General features: G+C 44.4%; 1 protein-coding gene across 2 annotated transcripts in view; it reads right to left on the bottom strand.

The window, feature by feature from the left end:
• Positions 1–27,910, bottom strand: part of TMPRSS6 (transmembrane serine protease 6) — a 220,698-nt gene that overhangs the window by 35,564 nt on the left and 157,224 nt on the right. For both annotated transcript variants that reach the window (XM_085601346.1, XM_085601345.1), the window contains 3 exons: positions 5,108–5,221; positions 4,151–4,267; positions 950–1,118 (listed from right to left, as the gene is read on the bottom strand). In XM_085601346.1, the coding sequence (XP_085457472.1) occupies positions 950–1,118; positions 4,151–4,267; positions 5,108–5,221 (400 nt within the window). The remainder of the gene's footprint in view (positions 1–949; positions 1,119–4,150; positions 4,268–5,107; positions 5,222–27,910) is intronic.

Below are 27,910 nucleotides of genomic sequence, written 5' to 3' on the forward strand. Positions count from 1 at the left end.
AACTCACATTCTGGGGCCCCTAACCCTCCTTCCTCTGGGGTTCACTGTAGGATCGCCAACGGGACTCTGTTTCTTCCCCCATCTCAAATCAAGTCCCTTAGTAAACTGTTAAGTCCCGCAAACCAACCCAGCTGAATCACGAAGTAGTATAATAAACGAGGGAGCATTACCATTTTTGCAAGTCCAATTCGCGCCATAATGGGGAGTCTAAGCGAGTGCTAGAATGAGACGCACGTCCTAAGGGACCTCATAACTGAGTACAAGTTCTCCTTCCGCAGATCGTCTATTTCATGAAATACCTGTATTCCAAGGTTTTTAAAGGAACGGGGAGTCCAGGCCAGCTCCACAGGCAGATCTCCAGGGCAGTGGACCCCCCTCTGTTATCAGGAATATGTAAGTTTTTGTTTTATTTAGTCACAATACCGCCACGGCAGAATATGTCTCCAGGAGAGTCAGCACCTGCCATACTCCGCGATCTCCGCCCCCCAAATATAACAACAGATCATCTGCGTAAAGCGAAAGAATATGATCCCTGTCTCCCAGTCGCATTCCATGTTGTTGATCTTTTAATCTAAACAATTCTGATAATGGTTCAATGGCCAGGGCAAACAAGAGTGGGAACAGTGGGCACCCCCTTGTCTAGTGCCTCGGAATATATTGTACAAATGAGATATCACTCCCCCTCCTCTCATTTGGGCCTTAGGGCGTGAATATAACAACCTGACCCATCGTACCTACCCACCTTCTCTGGGTGTTTTGCTATTATTGTATATATATTAGAAAGCCTGTTATCATTTGCACATTTCACACTGCTCTACAACTCCTTCGAGTAGGACATCGGCAACTGACATCTCAATTGTTTAGGTTCAGGTTCCTGTATTTTCTTATCCATTACATTTACAGTGCCCTCTGAGCTCTACAGTGCAGTGTGAGCGCACCCCTCACTCACCTGTCCAGTGAGAAGCAGTGAGCAGCTGACACCAGCCACTGGTTGGACACCAAGGTCCCTCCGCACAAGTGCTCGCCATGGGCCTGCAGACTGGCCTGCCAGGGCCATTCTCCTTCCACGCAGGCGGTGCCACCGACAATTCGGCCCGTGGCTGCCTGGAATCCACAATCTGGAAAACAAATAAGGTGAACATTCTCCAGCAGAGCCCTCTCAGTGCTGCACTGCCCTAGTAGTGTAAGCTACCACTGGTGGAGCCTTCTCACTGCTGTACTACCAGAGCCGTGTCAGCTACCTCCAGCACCAAGCTCCCTCCAGCAGTGCCCTGTCAGTGCTACACCACTGCTGCAGTGTGAGCTTCATCCACCAAGCTAGGAAATGTGAGCTTCCTTCTGCAGTGCTCTGTCAAAGCAAACTATTACTGCAGTGCAGGCTTCCTCCAGCAGTACCCTCTCAGTGCTACATCAATGCTGCAGTGTGAGCTTCATCCAGCATGATAGGAAATGTGAGCTTCCTACTGCAGTGCTGTCAAAGCAAACTATCACTGCAGTGCAAGCTTCCTCCAGCAGTACCCTCTCAGTGCTACATCAATGCTGCAGTGCGAGCTTCATCCAGCATGATAGGAAATGTGAGCTTCCTACTGCAGTGCTGTCAAAGCAAACTATTACTGCAGTGCAAGCTTCCTCCAGCAGTACCCTCCCAGTGCTACATCAATGTTGCAGTGCGAGCTTCATCCAGCATGATAGGAAATGTGAATTTCCTGCTGCAGTGCTGTCAAAGCAAACTATTACTGCAGTGCAAGCTTCCTCCAGCAGTACCCTCTCAGTGCTACATCAATGCTGCAGTGCGAGCTTTATCCAGCATGATAGGAAATGTGAGCTTCCTACTGCAGTGCTGTCAAAGCAAACTATTACTGCAGTACAAGCTTCCTCCAGCAGTACCCTCTCAGTGCTACATCAATGCTGCAGTGCGAGCTTCATCCAGCAAGATAGGAAATGTGAGCTTCCTACTGCAGTGCTGTCAAAGTAAACTATTACTGCAGTGCAAGCTTCCTCCAGACAGCAGTACACTCTCAGTGCTACATCAATGCTGCAGTGTGAGCTTCCTCTAGCAGTGGCCTGTCTGTGCTACACAGTCACTGTGGGGTGAGCTTCCTCCAGCAGTGTCCTGTCAGCACTGCACAACCCCAGCAATTTAAGCTAACTCCAGTAGTGCCCTTTCAGCGCTATGTTATCCCAGCAGTGCAACATTCCTCCAACAGTGCCCTTTCAGTGCTACATACTGCACAGCAGTGTGAGCTACTTCCAGCATTGCCTTGTAAGCGCTCCATGACTCCAGAACTGTGCGCGACCTCGTGCAGAGCCCTGTGAGCACTATGCATTACCCCAGCAGCATAAGCTTTATCTAGCAGTGCTTTGAGAGTGATACTCTACTCCTGCAGTGTGAGCTTCATTAAGCAGTGCCATGTCAGTGCTACATGGTCCAGCAGTGTAAACTACCTCCAGCAGAGTTGAGTTTGTGCTAGACAACACAATTAGTGTGAGATGACTTCAGCAGTGCAGGGGCGTTGGAGTGGAGGAGTGTCACCCCACTTAAATGGCACCCAAAGCCCCAGAGATGAAAAATAAAATGGTAATTTATTACCATTTTATTTTTCATCATCCGGTCCTGAGCCGGGTGTCAGGCGGGGCACTGCCTGCAGGGTGGCAGCAGTGGTGGGCTGCTGTGCACCGTTTAAAGTGCGCATGTCTCTTTGGCATTTTAAAACTCTCACCCCAGCTTGTCTTACGACAGCTGGGTTGACATCAAATGCAGGCCTCCAGTGCACTGCGAAGTGCCGAAGAGAGGCCACTCCCACCAACCAGCGTGCTGCTCTCATGCTGCATGTAAACAGTGCAACGATTGGGCAAGGGAGCTAGCTGGTGCCCGCTCTCCAGTCGATGATCTCACGGAAGAAGAGGTCTGAGGTCCGGAGCGTGGAAGACGTGTAAGGTAAGTGTTTTTTATTTTTTTATTTTTTTTATTTTCACGCACACCCACTTGTTCGCCCCCTCCCTCGTAGATGCCAGCCGCCAGTGCAGCAGTGTGATGTTCCTGCAGCAATGCGCTGTCAGCGCTACTCTACACCTGCAGTGTGAGCTATTAGAAGTAGTCTCCTAGTGATGTGCTACCCAGCAGTGTGAGCGTCCTCCAGCAGTGCCCGGTCAGTGCTACAGAAAAGCAATGTCATTGTAACAAGACTGCTGCAATATGAGCTTCCTACAGTAGTAACTTTTTTCTGCTACATGAATCCAAAAGTGTGAATTTCCTCCATCAGAGTCCAGTCAAGTTTAATCACTGCAATGTCCTTTGTACAAGTTTTGTTCAGTGACTTTTCTCTAGCAGAGAATATCTATCAGTGGTACCCTTGGGATGTCTCACTCAGTGTGTCCTCAGTAAGTATCCCCTAACAGTACAGTCAGTGAGTACTCATTGGCCTCAGTTTATCACTCTCAGGAGCAACCTCAGTTAGTATCCCACATAAAAGCCCACAGTGCAGTTCCACCAAAGTGCCCCATGTGAGTATATCCTGGAAGTACTTTGGGCCATATCAGCAACGGCCAACGATAATTATCACTGGCCGTGCTTAGCGATAATTTTCTTATCGCTGGCTATCTCTGCTTTTTATCGCCCTGGTAGCGCGTTATCATCAACGCGCTGCTCCAGGGCGATAAAAGTTCCAGAGATAGCGATGTTATCTGTTTTTCAGGGAACATCGCAGCAGTTTTCTCCAAAAACTAACGTCTGCTAAAATGCAAGGGCATCCTTGCTGATAGTGCAAAGATGCTTTATTGCTCTCCTGACATGTTGTGTATGTCAGGAATGGCCACTTTGCATCTCATTAGAGATACAAAGGTAGGCGTAGTGTAAAAGGGTGCTAACATGCGAATACGCATGTTAGCACCCTCTTGCTGATAGGGCGTTGGTTTTATCTCCGCTTTTCTTGCTTTTAAAGCCAGAAAAGCGGAGATAAAGCCCTTGATATGCCCCTTTGTGTCTCCCTGACAGCTCTCACTGAGTGTCCTCAGTGAGTATGCTCCAGCAGTACTTTGTGTCCCCTCCAGCAGTGGCCTCAGTGTGTGTCCCTCACAGAACTGCCTGATTTGGGTCTCTGCTAAAGTGCCCCGAGTGTGTCTATGTCAGCAGCGTTCCTACTCCTCTCACCGCAGTCCTTCTCATCCGACAGGTCTCCACAGTCTGCCACCGCGTCACATTCAGGGTTCGGCTTCTTGAGACAAGTTCCATCCTGGCACCTGTATGTGAAGGGCCCACATTGTACACCTATGGAGAGGAAAAGAAGAGTCTATCAGCCCCTGGAAGAGAAAGAAGCAGCCCCTTTAACTCTCCGTCTCTGTTAACGCCCATCCATCTCTGTTTATCCCTCTCCATCTATCTCATTCTCCTGCTCCTTTGTTATTCTGCCCTTCTTCTTTCCTCTTTTACAACTTCTCCGCTAATGCCTTTGCATCCTTGCTTTTATTCTTTCAGACCTCCCTATTTCTCCTCCCCGTTCCATCCTTTCTCTGCCCCTGTGTCCCACTCTTTCTCTATCACCCTCCCTGCACCACTCCCCGCTCTAATTTTGAGGCCTCTCATCTTTTACCCACTCCCTTCTCAAGTGGTTTGCTTTTTCTCACTTCTTGATTTGAAGATTTTCTCTACCCAACATTCCTCCCTTTTTGACACATCCCATCAAAGCATTCCTCTTTATTTCTCCTGGCTCCCCTACTCTCTCCATCCATTTATCTTACCTCTACCGGTCCTGTTTTCTTTCCTTCTTTCACTTCTAATGTCTGCCTCATTTCCATTTTCATACAATTTCTCTCTGCCCCTTCTCAATGTGCCACTGAAACGAAGCTACACTCGACAAAAAAGCCCCAATCAGGAAGAAACCTGCCTTGGGCTGTTTGTGTCCCAGTTCAGGGAGGACCCTGCATGGCACTTTGGGCTGGACTGTTCTGGTTGGTGCAGAGTCAAGACTGATTTGCATATGGCTAGGTCCAAACTAAGGTGGAATGGTGACCAAAATAACAATGGAATGGAATGTGGCCCCAAGTAATTACCAGTGGCTGAGATTGATTTATGCATCCTACCCATCACTTTTTGGTATATTCCTCTCACCTTCATGGCAGTGCTCTTCGTCGCTCCCATTGGTGCAGTCCTGCTGTTCATCGCACACTCTACTATAGTCCAGGCAGGTGCTGTCCTCCTGACACTGGAACTGGGCTGGGCAAACTGGTCGGAGAGAAGCAGAAAGCAAGTGCCATCACTTTTTCACACTGAAGGATATCTGCATTGTGCATTTCTAGTCAAGTTATACTCTCAAAGAGGTGAACTTATTTGACAAAGAAGTGAAACAGTAGTAGAAGATTTTTCTGTGGTTTACTAAAAATAAAATCAATAAACCGTTTTTGCAGAAACAAATTGCATGGGTGAAATGTTGCCAGTCTCTAATGAAAGAATGGTAAATACTTCCCAACGTTATGAAGAGTAAAAATTCATGAAATGTGCCTTATTTTGGTAGCAGGGCTCTGCTCACTCCTGTCCTTGGACCATGCGGCCATGTTGTGTCACAAGGGATTACTGATTTTGGACCTTCTGCCCTCCCGTATTTTCTAGCAGTGGCCCAAGACAGCGGGCATCCACCGTGTTCTGGTCTTGCAACTCGGGTGCCACTGTCCGAACTGGTCTTTCTGCAGGAACGCAGCCCAGGGCCGTGGCTGGGACTGCAGGGCGGATTTGAAATTGTTGCCAACTTTTTATTTTACTGACAATTAAACGCACAGAGCATCGTTTTGAATGCAATGGTAATGGAAAAAGAGTTTTTGCTGTAAAAGGTATCTGCCGTGTTCATGAGAAGAAAGTCAAAACCTTTTAACATTAGTTGCAAAAAACATGTATTTCACTAATTCCGTGTCGGATGTCGGAATAAAGACAATTTGACTTACCTGTAACCAACTGTTTGCAGCCTGCCAAGTTGTAGAGTCACTTGCTGTGCCCTATCCTGCCAACTAGTGTCGGGTATGGATTATTAAACCTCGTTCACTTCAAAATGTGAATTTTAGTTTGGAGAATGACTTGTCATCGTTTGTGTTACAGCACCGACAGAGCGAATTCAGCCCAGCGGGCCCTTGTTTCTTGCATGAATGCAACACAGTAACCATTTGTGAATGTATGAGCAGATGGCCATGTTGTTGCCTTGCAAATATCCATTAGTGGGACGCGGCCAAGGAAACCCATGTTATCCCCTTTTTATGTGTTGAATGAGCATGCAGGATATCTGAGGCTTGGATGTGTGTGCATTATGGTCGTCAGTTCACCAAAATGCCTGGGGTAGCGGAAGTGACTTCACATGCCACTTGACCTGCTTCTGTCCCTGCCACTGCTGATGCCAAGGGTCGCGGAAGGCAGTGCCAGGGGTCACAAGGGGCATGTCAGGGGTCGCATCAGCAAGCCCCGGTGACCCCTAAATGACGTCCATGGTCAACCTGAATGCAGCAAACAATCCATCTAGCTAGGCCACCTTTAGAAAGAGGGTTCCTCTGATAAGTGGGCAGAGAAAAGGGAAATAACTCTTTTTCTTACTTATATGCCCGATGGTGTCTATGTAGTTTTTAGGTGCTTGTTTGATGCCTATTGAACGCAGTGCCCTTTCTGCCCGGCTTGAAGGATTTTGAAAGAGTGTTGAAAGTTCGATGATTTGATTGAGGTGAAAAGATGAAATTACCCTTGGAAGGAATTGTGGAAGTGTGCACAAGACTACTCTGTCTTTATCTACTGGAATGAAAGGTTCTTCTACTCATAACGCTTGGCGCTCGCTAATTCTGCGCAAGAAAGGAACTCTTACCGGAAATGCAAGTTCTGTGTTAACTACTGCATTAAACTTGAGTGCAGTATTTCAGAAGGTACACCCTTGGGTCTTATTAAGATAATGTTGAGATCCCAAGTGCGCATATTGAAGGGATATGTCTTCTTAAACCCCTCCTAAAGGCTTTAATGAGAGGGATTTTTCAAAGAGAAATCGATCATCTAATAGGCTGCTACTCAGTGAGAAGTTGAAAGATGACGGGATAGGTAAAATTAAAAAATAATGAATAAAAGCACTCACTTGACGCTCGCCGCACTGCCGATTCGGTGATGCGGCTAGCGTAAGGTAAGTGATTTTATGTATTTATTTAATTTTACCTATCCTGTCGACCCCCCACCACCCCGCCACAATGCTCTTACCTGTGCCATCCGCCACTGCTGCTACTGCTTACAAATGTACACAAACTGAAGTGTGGGCAAGGATCGCTTCCTTAAGAGAATACGGGGCATATTCACAAGGACTTATCTCCGATTTATCTCCACCTTAGCGCAACAAAAGTGGAGATAAATTTAACACCCCAGTCACAAGCAGGTGCAAACTGCAGACATCGCCCGTATTCCCGCGATAACTGCCCCAAAATCTAACACCACGGCGGACACCACCAACTAACTCTAATGAGATGCAGAGTAGGCGTACCCGTGCAAAAACACACGAAAAAACAACAACACCACTTTCACAACGAACTGCCAGAACTGCGAAGCGAACCAAAAACTGGCGATAAGCCGCGGTGGCCGCAGGTATTTAACACCTGCCTAAAACAGGTGTAAAGACGGACGCCTACCTGCAGTAGGCAACGGAACCCCGCACACAGCCATACCTGAAGAACATACGACGCCATGGAGCAACTTATCATGCAGCTCGGAGCCCCAACAGGGCCACAACACCCACCGCCACCACCCTCTGGACCGCCACCACCCCCAGGACCCGGACCGACTCCCCCCCGGACCACCACAGAGGCAGCGTAGAGTAAGACTGCGGACCTACTGAAAATGCACCACTCTCACAGACCTAACGCCCGCAGAAGTCATTGCCCACTACAGGCTCAAAAGGGCAACCATCCTCCGCATCATGACCCACATCGCCCACTGGCTGACGGTCCCAACACAGTGGAGGACCAACATCCCACCTCATACAAAGCTGCTAGCTGTGCTGCACCTGTTGGCCTTCCAACTAACAACTGCCAGAGTCTGAGGAGTCTCACAGCCAGCCCTATCAAAGTTCATCACACCTTTCCTGGATGCCATCCTCAGCTTCATACCTCAGTACCTTCACTTCCCCAACACTGAGCAGGAACAGCTGGAGACAAAGCAAGGCTTCTACACCATAGCCGGATTCCCGGCCGTGTTGGGGGCAATTGACTGCACACATGTCCCACTTGTACCCCCTGCGAATACAGCACACCACTACCGCAACAGAAAATCAGCATTCCATCAATGTGCAGGCAATAGTGGACCACCGGGGACTCTTCACCAATGTTGTCGCCAACTACCCAGGCAGTGTGCACGATTCCTTCATCTTCCGACAGTCCATCATCAACCAGTGCTTCCAGGATGGCACATATGGAACGGGACTGCTCGTTGGTAAGTACCAAATCAACACACCACACATCCCACAGCCACCAACGCACAAAGCACATCAGTGGGGATGCACACGTGACCAAGTCACATTCGACATGTCAGACTACACGACCACCTACCAGACATGACTACACCACCCCATGGTCATCTGGGGCTATTCCCTGAGGGCTGGCTTACACTCTCACCCCACACACATCCAGCACAGGCATCACTGAGTTGGTGGGCCTGCCATCACATCCTGCCGAACCAAGTATTGACTCCTTTCTCCCTGCACTGTCACAGGTGATCAATGATATGCACTCTGCCCTTGGATGATGACACCCCTCCGAGACCCGAACACACCCGCCCGGAGGCAGTTCAATGCGGCCCACATACGCACCAGGGGCATTGTTGAACGCACATTTGGCGTGTTGAAGTCACATTTCAGGTGCCTGGACGGCACATGTGGGAAGCTCCTGTACAGCCCGGACGTCGTGTGCAAGATGATCGTTGCATGTTGTGTGTTGCACATCTGTGTTTGCACCAGGGCCCCATGGATCCCAGTACCAGAGGTACCGAACGATGATGATGGTGATGGGGCAGGTGGGCCACATCTCACTGCAGCTGCGGCAGGAATGGCCTGTAGGAACTACATCATTGACACCTACTTCTCATAAGCACGTCACATTGTGTCGGTCCGTGGCAATCATGGGACTGTAGTAGATGTCCAATTGCACTGCATGTGTGAATAAAACATATTTGCAGGTTACAGGTTGGAATTGTGCATTGTCATGTTACATATCCCACCGGTTACACATGTGATTTGCCTGGTTGTGCACATTTGCCGATCCAGTTGTGTCCTGTGTTCAGTTGTGGAGGGGTTACTGTTTGTACCGGGATGTTGCCAATGTGCGTATGCTGCACGGTGGGTGTGTCGCCCCGCGGCTCAGATTTGTCTGCCACTGGTCTCTTTCATGCGGTGTGCCTGTCGGTTCTGTCCTTCCATGGTGCTTGGATGTTGTGGTTTGCATGTTGTCCTCTGCAGTTGGCCAGGGTGCATCCCTGGTACTCCGCTGTTGCTGTATTTTGTTCAGTGGCATTTTCCGTATGCTGTTCTTGTGCTTGTTCACGCATTGCGCATGAGTATTGCTGCCCTTGCGCTGCTTATCCCTGCTTTCCTCATCGCATAAGGGCTCATATCAGGTTTTCTGGTGTTGTGGTTTGTGCTTTTATCTCCGTCGGGGTGGTTGTATCACAGACATTGTCCACGTTATCTGGTGGCTATCGCATGCTATCGCTTTGTTGTGAATTCCACGTTGACAGAGGGTTATTTTCCCGCGCTAGGCCGCGATATTGAAAGTTGCGTTATTCTACTCTTGCAGTAGTTATCACACGTTCTTGTGAATATGGCCCTAAAAGTATTGCACTTTGTGTGAAGGAGTTGCAGCTATTGAATGTACAGAGGTTTGATCATAGAACTGAACAAAGAACTTGAACTTTCCAGTATAGCAGTGTGCTTCCATAAGAATATACATACACTCGGATGGGAAGTTAAGGCATGCAGACTCCATGACCTCTGGAGCCAAATTGTTAGATTGAGTTGACTGTATTTTGGAATGGTAACTTGCCCGTTTGAATTGTCAACATGTTTGGGGAAACCTTGAGCTCTAGGGACATCTTGAGGGAGTAGGACAACCATATCTGTATTGTCGTGTTGGAGCACCTAAGATTAAGGTCATGGATGCTTGATGCATTTTATGTACCACTTCTGAATGAAGGAGATTAGGTGTAAAGGTTTATGTAAATATCCATGACCAGGTAATTCACAGAGCCTTCCGTAGGAGCTGGGAGAGTGAAAACCTTTTTTATCACAAACAGAGAGTGAGAGAATAAACAACGTGGTTGCGTTCTCCCAAAGTAACTTTTTTTCACAAAAAGCAACCACTATTGAATTGGCGAAATACCAGATTCAGAGTAGTGTAAAGATGTTGTTCAACTATCTACTTGACAGGTGGAATATCAAAGATATTGAAGTAAAAGCCTCACTCACATAATAGTGACATGCTTCATCATAGGCAGTTACTCCACACCCAGAGAAGGTGGTACTCTCTGGGCGGACTCAACCAAAGATATACTGGGAGTTCTTAGATAAATGAACCACTGGTTAGGCAGGGAACCAGATCAAATTAAAAATACCTATGAGTGTACCCTATTTTAAATCCTTTATTACTGGGCACTCATGATATCAATAAAAACTTATTGTTGGGGTTTCTTTGAACTCGATTTGTTCAATTGTACCCTCAACCGTGTGCCAACATGTTTCGGCCCATCTTGTAGCCCAATCGGGTCTGGGGGCCTTCGTCAGGGCGATATCTTTCTTTTCCTTATGCTTTAAGGTCCCTGCGATTTAGTTGTACATGTGCTTGCATGCAACTCATTCGTACGTGAGGCCTAATGCACTCACCTGTCCGTATGTGCCTTCCGACTTCAGTAGAATTTTTCTAATGGTCATGGAACACAAAGTTAGCATGTATTTCTTTGACGACACAACAACATAATCTGTCTATAGCCCGTCTTGTGCTCGTAGTCTTTGATTCTTAGTTGTAGTGATGGTGTACCACCTGACTATGTGCTCTCTATTTTAGGGCTTTGTGTATATACATTAATCATTTCAGTTTGCTCACCGCCACATCACATCCACATCTATACACCACACAACGTGATCATCATACTGCTTGTGTTTGACTATGAGTGAAAAGGATTGTGGCTAGGATATCTTTCTTAGTCACCAATCCTATAGCTCTCTACTTAGGCACCCATTCCCTTGTTGTGTTGTTTATTCGTTTCTTACATATATCACCATGCGTTAGGATCGTGTATATCTCTTTCATTCAGTATTTTGTTAAGAACTCTAGGCGCTCACCTACTGCCCTATGCCTACTGGCATCATGCAGATCTCATGTGTTCAGGTGCTGTCCTGTAGTCAAACACTGCGTCAGAGATAGATAAAGGCAACTATTATCACGTTCTAAACCGATCTAATGATATACATCTCGTTCTCTACAAGATTCTAGTTCACGGAACCTTATTATCGCGTTTCTATCTTTTTTTGTTCGCGTTTAGAAAGAACAATAATATACAGGAAGGTATTCATTCTTATTTCGCTTCCGTGTCAGCGTTTATACTTGGGTCTTCAAATCGTGTATTACAGGGTGAACTTACCCCCTCTTGTATGTGTTTTAATTTTAGGCCCCTTTTGTTATAGCTCGTCTTTTTTTCAAAATTATTTAACCAAAACAATTTGAAATCGTTCAGAGACTCTACGGGTGTCCCTGCTATCATAACAGATCGTGCGGGACAAGAAGCGTCAAAATTACAAAGTGTTCCCTCGCTGTCACTTACTTCATCAAGGACACCGCACCGCCGTTGCACCTAGTCAACCACACCGTCTGCCGTCGGGGATGTGAGTACGGTGGTGTCGGCTTTTAACCGGAGGTGTACGAGCCTAATTGGGGGGCGGTTCTAACTCAAATCTCTAACGTCACGCAACGTAATCACAGCTGTTCGGACTTGTATGAGGCTGAACTACAAGACTTTGGGAAATGTAGTTCATTTATATCTGGTGCGCCGTGTTCGATCCCCCTCACGGCGCAGGATTTGTTTTTTACAATTATGAAGAGTTATTTTGTTAATCCCTCGCGTAACTATTTTAATGATAGTCGCTTGAAGTGTGTAGAGCTACCATTTCGCCGTTTTTTTGGGGAAATAGCATGTCTCACCTCACGATCAGTGTTAGTGGGTATGATGTAGGCAGCCCCACTTGAATTTCGTATATCTACTAACAGCAGGTCATTCTAATCAGTAGATTAATTTATTTTTTGCTTGACTACACGTTTGTTGCCAAATTCCGACTTTCATGGTGTTATTCCCCTATATTACTAAATTCTATATATCGAGGACTGATATTACGCCCCAATCTTTTGTTGTTATATATGCCGGAGGTCTTTTTGTCTGTTCTAGAACTTTGACTCTTGTCTTTTACTCCTGTTTGCCATGTTTTAGGGATATGTATACTTTGTGGCCAAATATAAGTTAAACCATCCCGCGGAATTTTCTCATTATTTCCTGTTGTTGTTTTAAACAGGCAATACATCTGCTTTTGATTACCATATTCAGAGCTATGTATGCTATGTGGCAGAGCTACGTCATAGAGCACCATGGAATTTCCTCGTTGAGGCCTGATGTTGTGCTTGACAAGCGATAGATCCACCTTTGTTCTAGTTTTAGCAATTGTTTTTCGTTGCAGCTGTCTGGTAGTTTCTCAATTACAGTCCAAGTAAAGTCATCTTCACTGTGTCTCTGCGTTTGAAAGTGTCTCATCATTTTCGTGATGGTTTTACCACACCTAAATGTACTGCGGTGCTCATTGATCCTGATCTTGACCTTACGTGTGGTCATCCCGATGTATAACTTATTGCAGATGCACGTCATTAGGTAAACCACATTGTGGCTGTTGCAATTGCTGAAGGACCTTTGTTCCCATGATGTTTTGAGGCCCACATCGATTGTTTTGCTCTGTGTTGTTAATTTGCATACACTACATGATCCGCACGGGTAGTGTCCAGTTACCTCTGGTAGATTCCAGAGTGTGCTTTGTTGGCCTGTTCTGCCTTGTTTCTTTTTTGGTCGGGTATGTACAACAGAGTCCTTGATGGATTTACCTCTCTTAAATGCAAACAATGGTTTCTCTAGTTTAAGTCCCCCAGAGTTCAGTGTTCTCCAATGTCGTAGAACTATGTTTTTTACACTGTTGGAATCTGTTCCGAAGGTGGTCACGCATACCAGTTTTTTGTCATCCAGTTTCCTTTTTGGTTCCAAAAGCCCTTCTCTGTTGCAGTTTTTTGCCCTTTTATATGCTTGTTTGATCAGTTTTGTAGGGTAGCACTTTGTCTTCAATTTCTGTGTTAATTTTTTGGCGTGAATTTCATAATTTGTTTTTTCAGTACAATTTCTCCTTAGTCGTAGGAATTGGCCTACTGGCAAGTTGTCTCGCAGCGCTTTGGGGTGGAAGCTGTCATATCTGAGGAGGTTGTTAGCGTCTGTAGGTTTATAGAACACTTCCGTTTTTAGTGTACCCTCCGCTGGCCAGATTTTCAAATCCAAAAATGTTATGGAATCTTTTGTTAGAGTCATTGTAAACTTTAAAAATTCATCCCTGTTATTTAGCCATGTCAGAAATTCTTTAGCTTTGTCGGCATCTCCTTTCCAGACTATGAAGATATCATCTATGAATCTTCTCCATACTCCCAAGTTGGATTGGTACGGGTTGGAGTCACTATAGATGAAACGTGTTTCGAAGTCATGCACGTACAGGCATGCTACGCTGGGGGCGCAGGTCATCCCCATTGAAGTGCCATGGGTTTGTAGGAAATACTCCCCTTCAAATTCAAAGTAATTTCTTGTTAGGGCTAATCGTACGCATTGAACCACAAATTTTATCGGTGTTATTGATGACCAGTTTTCCAGACCAAGCAGATTTTCGATCACCATAAGTGAGGCCTCTTGTGGAATACTGGTATACAATGCTTCCACGTCTAATGTCATTAGGTAGTCGGTGGTAGGACTGAAGCTCAAAGTTTGGAGTTTCAATAAGATGTCTTGTGTGTCTTTCAGGTATGAGGGCATTCTCTGTACCATTGGTCGCAAGAAATGGTCGGCAAATCTTGACAGTGGTTCGAGAGCCGAACCAATGCCTGACACAATCGGTCTGCCTGGCGGTGGATGTATGTTTTTGTGCACTTTCGGGAGGATGTAAAAATATGGAGTTTTTGGGTCAAGTTCTTGTAAAAAGTTTTCTTCTGCCTTAGTAATCCATCCCTCTTGTGCTGCTTCCGCGACCATCTCTTGTATTTCTCGTTTCAGGCTCCCAGTTGGATCTCTCTGTAATCGTGAATAATTCCGTCGGTCATTGAGTAATCTCATACACTCATTTCTGTACATCTCGATGGGTAGTATCACCGTTGCTCCTCCTTTATCTGCTGGTTTAATTATGACATCCTGCATTTTGTCAAATTCTGCCAGTGTCTGCCGTTCAATCAATGTGAAGTTGTTAAATCTTTGGTTGGTGTTATCTTTCAATTCATCGATATCCAATGTTACTGCCTTCTCAAAGGCTAGTAATGCCGGTGGCATAGTGTGGTTTGGGGGGATGAATTTCGATTTTTTGCGTAGGCCTGTATTTTTGTCTGTCAATTCACTCAGGTCCTCCGGTCCCTTTGTTTCTGCAAAAAACACCGACAGGCGGAGTCTGCGAAAGAATTCGGCAAGTTCAATTCTTAAATCAAAGAAATTTGACCGATTCGTCGGGACAAAGCCTAGTCCTTTTTTTAGGACATTTTCTTGTTGTAGGGAGAGGATTCTCTTGCTCAGGTTCAGTATTCCCGTGCGTTCTTGCTCGTGCTGGGTCCCGGGTCCTGTGCTGTCAGGTCTTCTCTGTTTGTATCCCATTGAACCCGTTGCCCTCTCCGGTTGCCTCCTCCTCGTCTCCGGCCTCGCCCTAAAAAAGGTTGTTGATAGGGTTGCCATGGGTATCCAAACTGTGGTGGTTGGAAGGGTGCTTGCATGAAGGGGTTCCATCCAAAGGGTGGTTGTTGTTGTATTCCTCCTTGCATGTATGGGCCTCTGTTTCTTCTTGGGTGGTTGCCTCTGCGTCTATTAGTGCTTTTTCGGCCTTCAGATGATGTATCGCTGGAATAGTTGCCAGAGCCTGTGCTTCCTGCGTCTGAGAAGTCTGAGTTGTCTTTGTCTGTTGGGGTATAATCCTCTCTCGAGTATAGAAAAACACTCTCAAATTTAAATTTCTTCAAATCTTTCTGAAATTTTGTAATTTTTGCTTGAGTGAGATATTCTTTGTACTCATTAATTACTTTATTATTCTCGTCCAGTTTCTTTTTGAATTGTGCAATTGTGATTTGAGTTTTCAAACCATTTTCCAGTGTTTTTATTTCAATAAGGAGGGCATCTGAGAGTCTTTTAGCAGTCTTAATAATTAAGACCAGCCAGTCCCTGCTGCATTTCCATGCGATCAAGGACCAGCTGCGTCTAAATTCAGGGTCATTCAAGAAAATTCGTGGGGAGTTTGCCACAATCAGACCGTTGGGTGCTATATTACCCCTCAAATATTCAGTCATGATGGCTCCGTGGAGTAAAGTTTTGAGTTGGGTCCTTTTCAATTCCGTTAGAGAATCCCAATCGCCATTATTTTGGTTAACGTGTGTGAGAGTAGTGTCGGAGATCAGTGGTGGCATAGCTAAAATGGATGATATTTCATCTTCGTCATACGCTAATCCCTCGGCCATCTTGGCGGAATGATTGCAAGTCTATGGGGTCAAAGTACCCCTGACTTGTCGGGCGACCTGATCCAAACTATGTCAGGTGTACCACACCTCTTCTAGGGAGGTGTATTTCAGAAACCTCTCAGGGCTATGGAGGCCCCTCTGAACTCTTTTATCACAAACAGAGAGTGAGAGAATAAACAACGTGGTTGCGTTCTCCCAGAGTAACTTTTTTTCACAAAAAGCAACCACTATTGAATTGGCGAAATACCAGATTCAGAGTAGTGTAAAGATGTTGTTCAACTATCTACTTGACAGGTGGAATATCAAAGATATTGAAGTAAAAGCCTCACTCACATAATAGTGACATGCTTCATCATAGGCAGTTACTCCACACCCAGAGAAGGTGGTACTCTCTGGGCGGACTCAACCAAAGATATACTGGGAGTTCTTAGATAAATGAACCACTGGTTAGGCAGGGAACCAGATCAAATTAAAAATACCTATGAGTGTACCCTATTTTAAATCCTTTATTACTGGGCACTCATGATATCAATAAAAACTTATTGTTGGGGTTTCTTTGAACTCGATTTGTTCAATTGTACCCTCAACCGTGTGCCAACATGTTTCGGCCCATCTTGTAGCCCAATCGGGTCTGGGGGCCTTCGTCAGGGCGATATCTTTCTTTTCCTTATGCTTTAAGGTCCCTGCGATTTAGTTGTACATGTGCTTGCATGCAACTCATTCGTACGTGAGGCCTAATGCACTCACCTGTCCGTATGTGCCTTCCGACTTCAGTAGAATTTTTCTAATGGTCATGGAACACAAAGTTAGCATGTATTTCTTTGACGACACAACAACATAATCTGTCTATAGCCCGTCTTGTGCTCGTAGTCTTTGATTCTTAGTTGTAGTGATGGTGTACCACCTGACTATGTGCTCTCTATTTTAGGGCTTTGTGTATATACATTAATCATTTCAGTTTGCTCACCGCCACATCACATCCACATCTATACACCACACAACGTGATCATCATACTGCTTGTGTTTGACTATGAGTGAAAAGGATTGTGGCTAGGATATCTTTCTTAGTCACCAATCCTATAGCTCTCTACTTAGGCACCCATTCCCTTGTTGTGTTGTTTATTCGTTTCTTACATATATCACCATGCGTTAGGATCTTGTATATCTCTTTCATTCAGTATTTTGTTAAGAACTCTAGGCGCTCACCTACTGCCCTATGCCTACTGGCATCATGCAGATCTCATGTGTTCAGGTGCTGTCCTGTAGTCAAACACTGCGTCAGAGATAGATAAAGGCAACTATTATCACGTTCTAAACCGATCTAATGATATACATCTCGTTCTCTACAAGATTCTAGTTCACGGAACCTTATTATCGCGTTTCTATCTTTTTTTGTTCGCGTTTAGAAAGAACAATAATATACAGGAAGGTATTCATTCTTATTTCGCTTCCGTGTCAGCGTTTATACTTGGGTCTTCAAATCGTGTATTACAGGGTGAACTTACCCCCTCTTGTATGTGTTTTAATTTTAGGCCCCTTTTGTTATAGCTCGTCTTTTTTTCAAAATTATTTAACCAAAACAATTTGAAATCGTTCAGAGACTCTACGGGTGTCCCTGCTATCATAACAGATCGTGCGGGACAAGAAGCGTCAAAATTACAAAGTGTTCCCTCGCTGTCACTTACTTCATCAAGGACACCGCACCGCCGTTGCACCTAGTCAACCACACCGTCTGCCGTCGGGGATGTGAGTACGGTGGTGTCGGCTTTTAACCGGAGGTGTACGAGCCTAATTGGGGGGCGGTTCTAACTCAAATCTCTAACGTCACGCAACGTAATCACAGCTGTTCGGACTTGTATGAGGCTGAACTACAAGACTTTGGGAAATGTAGTTCATTTATATCTGGTGCGCCGTGTTCGATCCCCCTCACGGCGCAGGATTTGTTTTTTACAATTATGAAGAGTTATTTTGTTAATCCCTCGCGTAACTATTTTAATGATAGTCGCTTGAAGTGTGTAGAGCTACCATTTCGCCGTTTTTTTGGGGAAATAGCATGTCTCACCTCACGATCAGTGTTAGTGGGTATGATGTAGGCAGCCCCACTTGAATTTCGTATATCTACTAACAGCAGGTCATTCTAATCAGTAGATTAATTTATTTTTTGCTTGACTACACGTTTGTTGCCAAATTCTGACTTTCATGGTGTTATTCCCCTATATTACTAAATTCTATATATCGAGGACTGATATTACGCCCCAATCTTTTGTTGTTATATATGCCGGAGGTCTTTTTGTCTGTTCTAGAACTTTGACTCTTGTCTTTTACTCCTGTTTGCCATGTTTTAGGGATATGTATACTTTGTGGCCAAATATAAGTTAAACCATCCCGCGGAATTTTCTCATTATTTCCTGTTGTTGTTTTAAACAGGCAATACATCTGCTTTTGATTACCATATTCAGAGCTATGTATGCTATGTGGCAGAGCTACGTCATAGAGCACCATGGAATTTCCTCGTTGAGGCCTGATGTTGTGCTTGACAAGCGATAGATCCACCTTTGTTCTAGTTTTAGCAATTGTTTTTCGTTGCAGCTGTCTGGTAGTTTCTCAATTACAGTCCAAGTAAAGTCATCTTCACTGTGTCTCTGCGTTTGAAAGTGTCTCATCATTTTCGTGATGGTTTTACCACACCTAAATGTACTGCGGTGCTCATTGATCCTGATCTTGACCTTACGTGTGGTCATCCCGATGTATATTTTATTGCAGATGCACGTCATTAGGTAAACCACATTGTGGCTGTTGCAATTGCTGAAGGACCTTTGTTCCCATGATGTTTTGAGGCCCACATCGATTGTTTTGCTCTGTGTTGTTAATTTGCATACACTACATGATCCGCACGGGTAGTGTCCAGTTACCTCTGGTAGATTCCAGAGTGTGCTTTGTTGGCCTGTTCTGCCTTGTTTCTTTTTTGGTCGGGTATGTACAACAGAGTCCTTGATGGATTTACCTCTCTTAAATGCAAACAATGGTTTCTCTAGTTTAAGTCCCCCAGAGTTCAGTGTTCTCCAATGTCGTAGAACTATGTTTTTTACACTGTTGGAATCTGTTCCGAAGGTGGTCACGCATACCAGTTTTTTGTCATCCAGTTTCCTTTTTGGTTCCAAAAGCCCTTCTCTGTTGCAGTTTTTTGCCCTTTTATATGCTTGTTTGATCAGTTTTGTAGGGTAGCACTTTGTCTTCAATTTCTGTGTTAATTTTTTGGCGTGAATTTCATAATTTGTTTTTTCAGTACAATTTCTCCTTAGTCGTAGGAATTGGCCTACTGGCAAGTTGTCTCGCAGCGCTTTGGGGTGGAAGCTGTCATATCTGAGGAGGTTGTTAGCGTCTGTAGGTTTATAGAACACTTCCGTTTTTAGTGTACCCTCCGCTGGCCAGATTTTCAAATCCAAAAATGTTACGGAATCTTTTGTTAGAGTCATTGTAAACTTTAAAAATTCATCCCTGTTATTTAGCCATGTCAGAAATTCTTTAGCTTTGTCGGCATCTCCTTTCCAGACTATGAAGATATCATCTATGAATCTTCTCCATACTCCCAAGTTGGATTGGTACGGGTTGGAGTCACTATAGATGAAACGTGTTTCGAAGTCATGCACGTACAGGCATGCTACGCTGGGGGCGCAGGTCATCCCCATTGAAGTGCCATGGGTTTGTAGGAAATACTCCCCTTCAAATTCAAAGTAATTTCTTGTTAGGGCTAATCGTACGCATTGAACCACAAATTTTATCGGTGTTATTGATGACCAGTTTTCCAGACCAAGCAGATTTTCGATCACCATAAGTGAGGCCTCTTGTGGAATACTGGTATACAATGCTTCCACGTCTAATGTCATTAGGTAGTCGGTGGTAGGACTGAAGCTCAAAGTTTGGAGTTTCAATAAGATGTCTTGTGTGTCTTTCAGGTATGAGGGCATTCTCTGTACCATTGGTCGCAAGAAATGGTCGGCAAATCTTGACAGTGGTTCGAGAGCCGAACCAATGCCTGACACAATCGGTCTGCCTGGCGGTGGATGTATGTTTTTGTGCACTTTCGGGAGGATGTAAAAATATGGAGTTTTTGGGTCAAGTTTTTGTAAAAAGTTTTCTTCTGCCTTAGTAATCCATCCCTCTTGTGCTGCTTCCGCGACCATCTCTTGTATTTCTCGTTTCAGGCTCCCAGTTGGATCTCTCTGTAATCGTGAATAATTCCGTCGGTCATTGAGTAATCTCATACACTCATTTCTGTACATCTCGATGGGTAGTATCACCGTTGCTCCTCCTTTATCTGCTGGTTTAATTATGACATCCTGCATTTTGTCAAATTCTGCCAGTGTCTGCCGTTCAATCAATGTGAAGTTGTTAAATCTTTGGTTGGTGTTATCTTTCAATTCATCGATATCCAATGTTACTGCCTTCTCAAAGGCTAGTAATGCCGGTGGCATAGTGTGGTTTGGGGGGATGAATTTCGATTTTTTGCGTAGGCCTGTATTTTTGTCTGTCAATTCACTCAGGTCCTCCGGTCCCTCTGTTTCTGCAAAAAACACCGACAGGCGGAGTCTGCGAAAGAATTCGGCAAGTTCAATTCTTAAATCAAAGAAATTTGACCGATTCGTCGGGACAAAGCCTAGTCCTTTTTTTAGGACATTTTCTTGTTGTAGGGAGAGGATTCTCTTGCTCAGGTTCAGTATTCCCGTGCGTTCTTGCTCGTGCTGGGTCCCGGGTCCTGTGCTGTCAGGTCTTCTCTGTTTGTATCCCATTGAACCCGTTGCCCTCTCCGGTTGCCTCCTCCTCGTCTCCGGCCTCGCCCTAAAAAAGGTTGTTGATAGGGTTGCCATGGGTATCCAAACTGTGGTGGTTGGAAGGGTGCTTGCATGAAGGGGTTCCATCCAAAGGGTGGTTGTTGTTGTATTCCTCCTTGCATGTATGGGCCTCTGTTTCTTCTTGGGTGGTTGCCTCTGCGTCTATTAGTGCTTTTTCGGCCTTCAGATGATGTATCGCTGGAATAGTTGCCAGAGCCTGTGCTTCCTGCGTCTGAGAAGTCTGAGTTGTCTTTGTCTGTTGGGGTATAATCCTCTCTCGAGTATGGAAAAACACTCTCAAATTTAAATTTCTTCAAATCTTTCTGAAATTTTGTAATTTTTGCTTGAGTGAGATATTCTTTGTACTCATTAATTACTTTATTATTCTCGTCCAGTTTCTTTTTGAATTGTGCAATTGTGATTTGAGTTTTCAAACCATTTTCCAGTGTTTTTATTTCAATAAGGAGGGCATCTGAGAGTCTTTTAGCAGTCTTAATAATTAAGACCAGCCAGTCCCTGCTGCATTTCCATGCGATCAAGGACCAGCTGCGTCTAAATTCAGGGTCATTCAAGAAAATTCGTGGGGAGTTTGCCACAATCAGACCGTTGGGTGCTATATTACCCCTCAAATATTCAGTCATGATGGCTCCGTGGAGTAAAGTTTTGAGTTGGGTCCTTTTCAATTCCGTTAGAGAATCCCAATCGCCATTATTTTGGTTAACGTGTGTGAGAGTAGTGTCGGAGATCAGTGGTGGCATAGCTAAAATGGATGATATTTCATCTTCGTCATACGCTAATCCCTCGGCCATCTTGGCGGAATGATTGCAAGTCTATGGGGTCAAAGTACCCCTGACTTGTCGGGCGACCTGATCCAAACTATGTCAGGTGTACCACACCTCTTCTAGGGAGGTGTATTTCAGAAACCTCTCAGGGCTATGGAGGCCCCTCTGAACTCTTTTATCACAAACAGAGAGTGAGAGAATAAACAACGTGGTTGCGTTCTCCCAGAGTAACTTTTTTTCACAAAAAGAAACCACTATTGAATTGGCGAAATACCAGATTCAGAGTAGTGTAAAGATGTTGTTCAACTATCTACTTGACAGGTGGAATATCAAAGATATTGAAGTAAAAGCCTCACTCACATAATAGTGACATGCTTCATCATAGGCAGTTACTCCACACCCAGAGAAGGTGGTACTCTCTGGGCGGACTCAACCAAAGATATACTGGGAGTTCTTAGATAAATGAACCACTGGTTAGGCAGGGAACCAGATCAAATTAAAAATACCTATGAGTGTACCCTATTTTAAATCCTTTATTACTGGGCACTCATGATATCAATAAAAACTTATTGTTGGGGTTTCTTTGAACTCGATTTGTTCAATTGTACCCTCAACCGTGTGCCAACATGTTTCGGCCCATCTTGTAGCCCAATCAGGTCTGGGGGCCTTCGTCAGGGCGATATCTTTCTTTTCCTTATGCTTTAAGGTCCCTGCGATTTAGTTGTACATGTGCTTGCATGCAACTCATTCGTACGTGAGGCCTAATGCACTCACCTGTCCGTATGTGCCTTCCGACTTCAGTAGAATTTTTCTAATGGTCATGGAACACAAAGTTAGCATGTATTTCTTTGACGACACAACAACATAATCTGTCTATAGCCCGTCTTGTGCTCGTAGTCTTTGATTCTTAGTTGTAGTGATGGTGTACCACCTGACTATGTGCTCTCTATTTTAGGGCTTTGTGTATATACATTAATCATTTCAGTTTGCTCACCGCCACATCACATCCACATCTATACACCACACAACGTGATCATCATACTGCTTGTGTTTGACTATGAGTGAAAAGGATTGTGGCTAGGATATCTTTCTTAGTCACCAATCCTATAGCTCTCTACTTAGGCACCCATTCCCTTGTTGTGTTGTTTATTCGTTTCTTACATATATCACCATGCGTTAGGATCGTGTATATCTCTTTCATTCAGTATTTTGTTAAGAACTCTAGGCGCTCACCTACTGCCCTATGCCTACTGGCATCATGCAGATCTCATGTGTTCAGGTGCTGTCCTGTAGTCAAACACTGCGTCAGAGATAGATAAAGGCAACTATTATCACGTTCTAAACCGATCTAATGATATACATCTCGTTCTCTACAAGATTCTAGTTCACGGAACCTTATTATCGCGTTTCTATCTTTTTTTGTTCGCGTTTAGAAAGAACAATAATATACAGGAAGGTATTCATTCTTATTTCGCTTCCGTGTCAGCGTTTATACTTGGGTCTTCAAATCGTGTATTACAGGGTGAACTTACCCCCTCTTGTATGTGTTTTAATTTTAGGCCCCTTTTGTTATAGCTCGTCTTTTTTTCAAAATTATTTAACCAAAACAATTTGAAATCGTTCAGAGACTCTACGGGTGTCCCTGCTATCATAACAGATCGTGCGGGACAAGAAGCGTCAAAATTACAAAGTGTTCCCTCGCTGTCACTTACTTCATCAAGGACACCGCACCGCCGTTGCACCTAGTCAACCACACCGTCTGCCGTCGGGGATGTGAGTACGGTGGTGTCGGCTTTTAACCGGAGGTGTACGAGCCTAATTGGGGGGCGGTTCTAACTCAAATCTCTAACGTCACGCAACGTAATCACAGCTGTTCGGACTTGTATGAGGCTGAACTACAAGACTTTGGGAAATGTAGTTCATTTATATCTGGTGCGCCGTGTTCGATCCCCCTCACGGCGCAGGATTTGTTTTTTACAATTATGAAGAGTTATTTTGTTAATCCCTCGCGTAACTATTTTAATGATAGTCGCTTGAAGTGTGTAGAGCTACCATTTCGCCGTTTTTTTGGGGAAATAGCATGTCTCACCTCACGATCAGTGTTAGTGGGTATGATGTAGGCAGCCCCACTTGAATTTCGTATATCTACTAACAGCAGGTCATTCTAATCAGTAGATTAATTTATTTTTTGCTTGACTACACGTTTGTTGCCAAATTCCGACTTTCATGGTGTTATTCCCCTATATTACTAAATTCTATATATCGAGGACTGATATTACGCCCCAATCTTTTGTTGTTATATATGCCGGAGGTCTTTTTGTCTGTTCTAGAACTTTGACTCTTGTCTTTTACTCCTGTTTGCCATGTTTTAGGGATATGTATACTTTGTGGCCAAATATAAGTTAAACCATCCCGCGGAATTTTCTCATTATTTCCTGTTGTTGTTTTAAACAGGCAATACATCTGCTTTTGATTACCATATTCAGAGCTATGTATGCTATGTGGCAGAGCTACGTCATAGAGCACCATGGAATTTCCTCGTTGAGGCCTGATGTTGTGCTTGACAAGCGATAGATCCACCTTTGTTCTAGTTTTAGCAATTGTTTTTCGTTGCAGCTGTCTGGTAGTTTCTCAATTACAGTCCAAGTAAAGTCATCTTCACTGTGTCTCTGCGTTTGAAAGTGTCTCATCATTTTCGTGATGGTTTTACCACACCTAAATGTACTGCGGTGCTCATTGATCCTGATCTTGACCTTACGTGTGGTCATCCCGATGTATATTTTATTGCAGATGCACGTCATTAGGTAAACCACATTGTGGCTGTTGCAATTGCTGAAGGACCTTTGTTCCCATGATGTTTTGAGGCCCACATCGATTGTTTTGCTCTGTGTTGTTAATTTGCATACACTACATGATCCGCACGGGTAGTGTCCAGTTACCTCTGGTAGATTCCAGAGTGTGCTTTGTTGGCCTGTTCTGCCTTGTTTCTTTTTTGGTCGGGTATGTACAACAGAGTCCTTGATGGATTTACCTCTCTTAAATGCAAACAATGGTTTCTCTAGTTTAAGTCCCCCAGAGTTCAGTGTTCTCCAATGTCGTAGAACTATGTTTTTTACACTGTTGGAATCTGTTCCGAAGGTGGTCACGCATACCAGTTTTTTGTCATCCAGTTTCCTTTTTGGTTCCAAAAGCCCTTCTCTGTTGCAGTTTTTTGCCCTTTTATATGCTTGTTTGATCAGTTTTGTAGGGTAGCACTTTGTCTTCAATTTCTGTGTTAATTTTTTGGCGTGAATTTCATAATTTGTTTTTTCAGTACAATTTCTCCTTAGTCGTAGGAATTGGCCTACTGGCAAGTTGTCTCGCAGCGCTTTGGGGTGGAAGCTGTCATATCTGAGGAGGTTGTTAGCGTCTGTAGGTTTATAGAACACTTCCGTTTTTAGTGTACCCTCCGCTGGCCAGATTTTCAAATCCAAAAATGTTACGGAATCTTTTGTTAGAGTCATTGTAAACTTTAAAAATTCATCCCTGTTATTTAGCCATGTCAGAAATTCTTTAGCTTTGTCGGCATCTCCTTTCCAGACTATGAAGATATCATCTATGAATCTTCTCCATACTCCCAAGTTGGATTGGTACGGGTTGGAGTCACTATAGATGAAACGTGTTTCGAAGTCATGCACGTACAGGCATGCTACGCTGGGGGCGCAGGTCATCCCCATTGAAGTGCCATGGGTTTGTAGGAAATACTCCCCTTCAAATTCAAAGTAATTTCTTGTTAGGGCTAATCGTACGCATTGAACCACAAATTTTATCGGTGTTATTGATGACCAGTTTTCCAGACCAAGCAGATTTTCGATCACCATAAGTGAGGCCTCTTGTGGAATACTGGTATACAATGCTTCCACGTCTAATGTCATTAGGTAGTCGGTGGTAGGACTGAAGCTCAAAGTTTGGAGTTTCAATAAGATGTCTTGTGTGTCTTTCAGGTATGAGGGCATTCTCTGTACCATTGGTCGCAAGAAATGGTTGGCAAATCTTGACAGTGGTTCGAGAGCCGAACCAATGCCTGACACAATCGGTCTGCCTGGCGGTGGATGTATGTTTTTGTGCACTTTCGGGAGGATGTAAAAATATGGAGTTTTTGGGTCAAGTTCTTGTAAAAAGTTTTCTTCTGCCTTAGTAATCCATCCCTCTTGTGCTGCTTCCGCGACCATCTCTTGTATTTCTCGTTTCAGGCTCCCAGTTGGATCTCTCTGTAATCGTGAATAATTCCGTCGGTCATTGAGTAATCTCATACACTCATTTCTGTACATCTCGATGGGTAGTATCACCGTTGCTCCTCCTTTATCTGCTGGTTTAATTATGACATCCTGCATTTTGTCAAATTCTGCCAGTGTCTGCCGTTCAATCAATGTGAAGTTGTTAAATCTTTGGTTGGTGTTATCTTTCAATTCATCGATATCCAATGTTACTGCCTTCTCAAAGGCTAGTAATGCCGGTGGCATAGTGTGGTTTGGGGGGATGAATTTCGATTTTTTGCGTAGGCCTGTATTTTTGTCTGTCAATTCACTCAGGTCCTCCGGTCCCTCTGTTTCTGCAAAAAACACCGACAGGCGGAGTCTGCGAAAGAATTCGGCAAGTTCAATTCTTAAATCAAAGAAATTTGACCGATTCGTCGGGACAAAGCCTAGTCCTTTTTTTAGGACATTTTCTTGTTGTAGGGAGAGGATTCTCTTGCTCAGGTTCAGTATTCCCGTGCGTTCTTGCTCGTGCTGGGTCCCGGGTCCTGTGCTGTCAGGTCTTCTCTGTTTGTATCCCATTGAACCCGTTGCCCTCTCCGGTTGCCTCCTCCTCGTCTACGGCCTCGCCCTAAAAAAGGTTGTTGATAGGGTTGCCATGGGTATCCAAACTGTGGTGGTTGGAAGGGTGCTTGCATGAAGGGGTTCCATCCAAAGGGTGGTTGTTGTTGTATTCCTCCTTGCATGTATGGGCCTCTGTTTCTTCTTGGGTGGTTGCCTCTGCGTCTATTAGTGCTTTTTCGGCCTTCAGATGATGTATCGCTGGAATAGTTGCCAGAGCCTGTGCTTCCTGCGTCTGAGAAGTCTGAGTTGTCTTTGTCTGTTGGGGTATAATCCTCTCTCGAGTATGGAAAAACACTCTCAAATTTAAATTTCTTCAAATCTTTCTGAAATTTTGTAATTTTTGCTTGAGTGAGATATTCTTTGTACTCATTAATTACTTTATTATTCTCGTCCAGTTTCTTTTTGAATTGTGCAATTGTGATTTGAGTTTTCAAACCATTTTCCAGTGTTTTTATTTCAATAAGGAGGGCATCTGAGAGTCTTTTAGCAGTCTTAATAATTAAGACCAGCCAGTCCCTGCTGCATTTCCATGCGATCAAGGACCAGCTGCGTCTAAATTCAGGGTCATTCAAGAAAATTCGTGGGGAGTTTGCCACAATCAGACCGTTGGGTGCTATATTACCCCTCAAATATTCAGTCATGATGGCTCCGTGGAGTAAAGTTTTGAGTTGGGTCCTTTTCAATTCCGTTAGAGAATCCCAATCGCCATTATTTTGGTTAACGTGTGTGAGAGTAGTGTCGGAGATCAGTGGTGGCATAGCTAAAATGGATGATATTTCATCTTCGTCATACGCTAATCCCTCGGCCATCTTGGCGGAATGATTGCAAGTCTATGGGGTCAAAGTACCCCTGACTTGTCGGGCGACCTGATCCAAACTATGTCAGGTGTACCACACCTCTTCTAGGGAGGTGTATTTCAGAAACCTCTCAGGGCTATGGAGGCCCCTCTGAACTCTTTTATCACAAACAGAGAGTGAGAGAATAAACAACGTGGTTGCGTTCTCCCAGAGTAACTTTTTTTCACAAAAAGCAACCACTATTGAATTGGCGAAATACCAGATTCAGAGTAGTGTAAAGATGTTGTTCAACTATCTACTTGACAGGTGGAATATCAAAGATATTGAAGTAAAAGCCTCACTCACATAATAGTGACATGCTTCATCATAGGCAGTTACTCCACACCCAGAGAAGGTGGTACTCTCTGGGCGGACTCAACCAAAGATATACTGGGAGTTCTTAGATAAATGAACCACTGGTTAGGCAGGGAACCAGATCAAATTAAAAATACCTATAAGTGTACCCTATTTTAAATCCTTTATTACTGGGCACTCATGATATCAATAAAAACTTATTGTTGGGGTTTCTTTGAACTCGATTTGTTCAATTGTACCCTCAACCGTGTGCCAACATGTTTCGGCCCATCTTGTAGCCCAATCGGGTCTGGGGGCCTTCGTCAGGGCGATATCTTTCTTTTCCTTATGCTTTAAGGTCCCTGCGATTTAGTTGTACATGTGCTTGCATGCAACTCATTCGTACGTGAGGCCTAATGCACTCACCTGTCCGTATGTGCCTTCCGACTTCAGTAGAATTTTTCTAATGGTCATGGAACACAAAGTTAGCATGTATTTCTTTGACGACACAACAACATAATCTGTCTATAGCCCGTCTT

Source organism: Triturus cristatus, chromosome 4_2 (genome assembly GCF_964204655.1).
Source record: "Triturus cristatus chromosome 4_2, aTriCri1.1, whole genome shotgun sequence".
In the NCBI taxonomy this organism is placed as follows: Eukaryota; Metazoa; Chordata; class Amphibia; order Caudata; family Salamandridae; genus Triturus; species Triturus cristatus.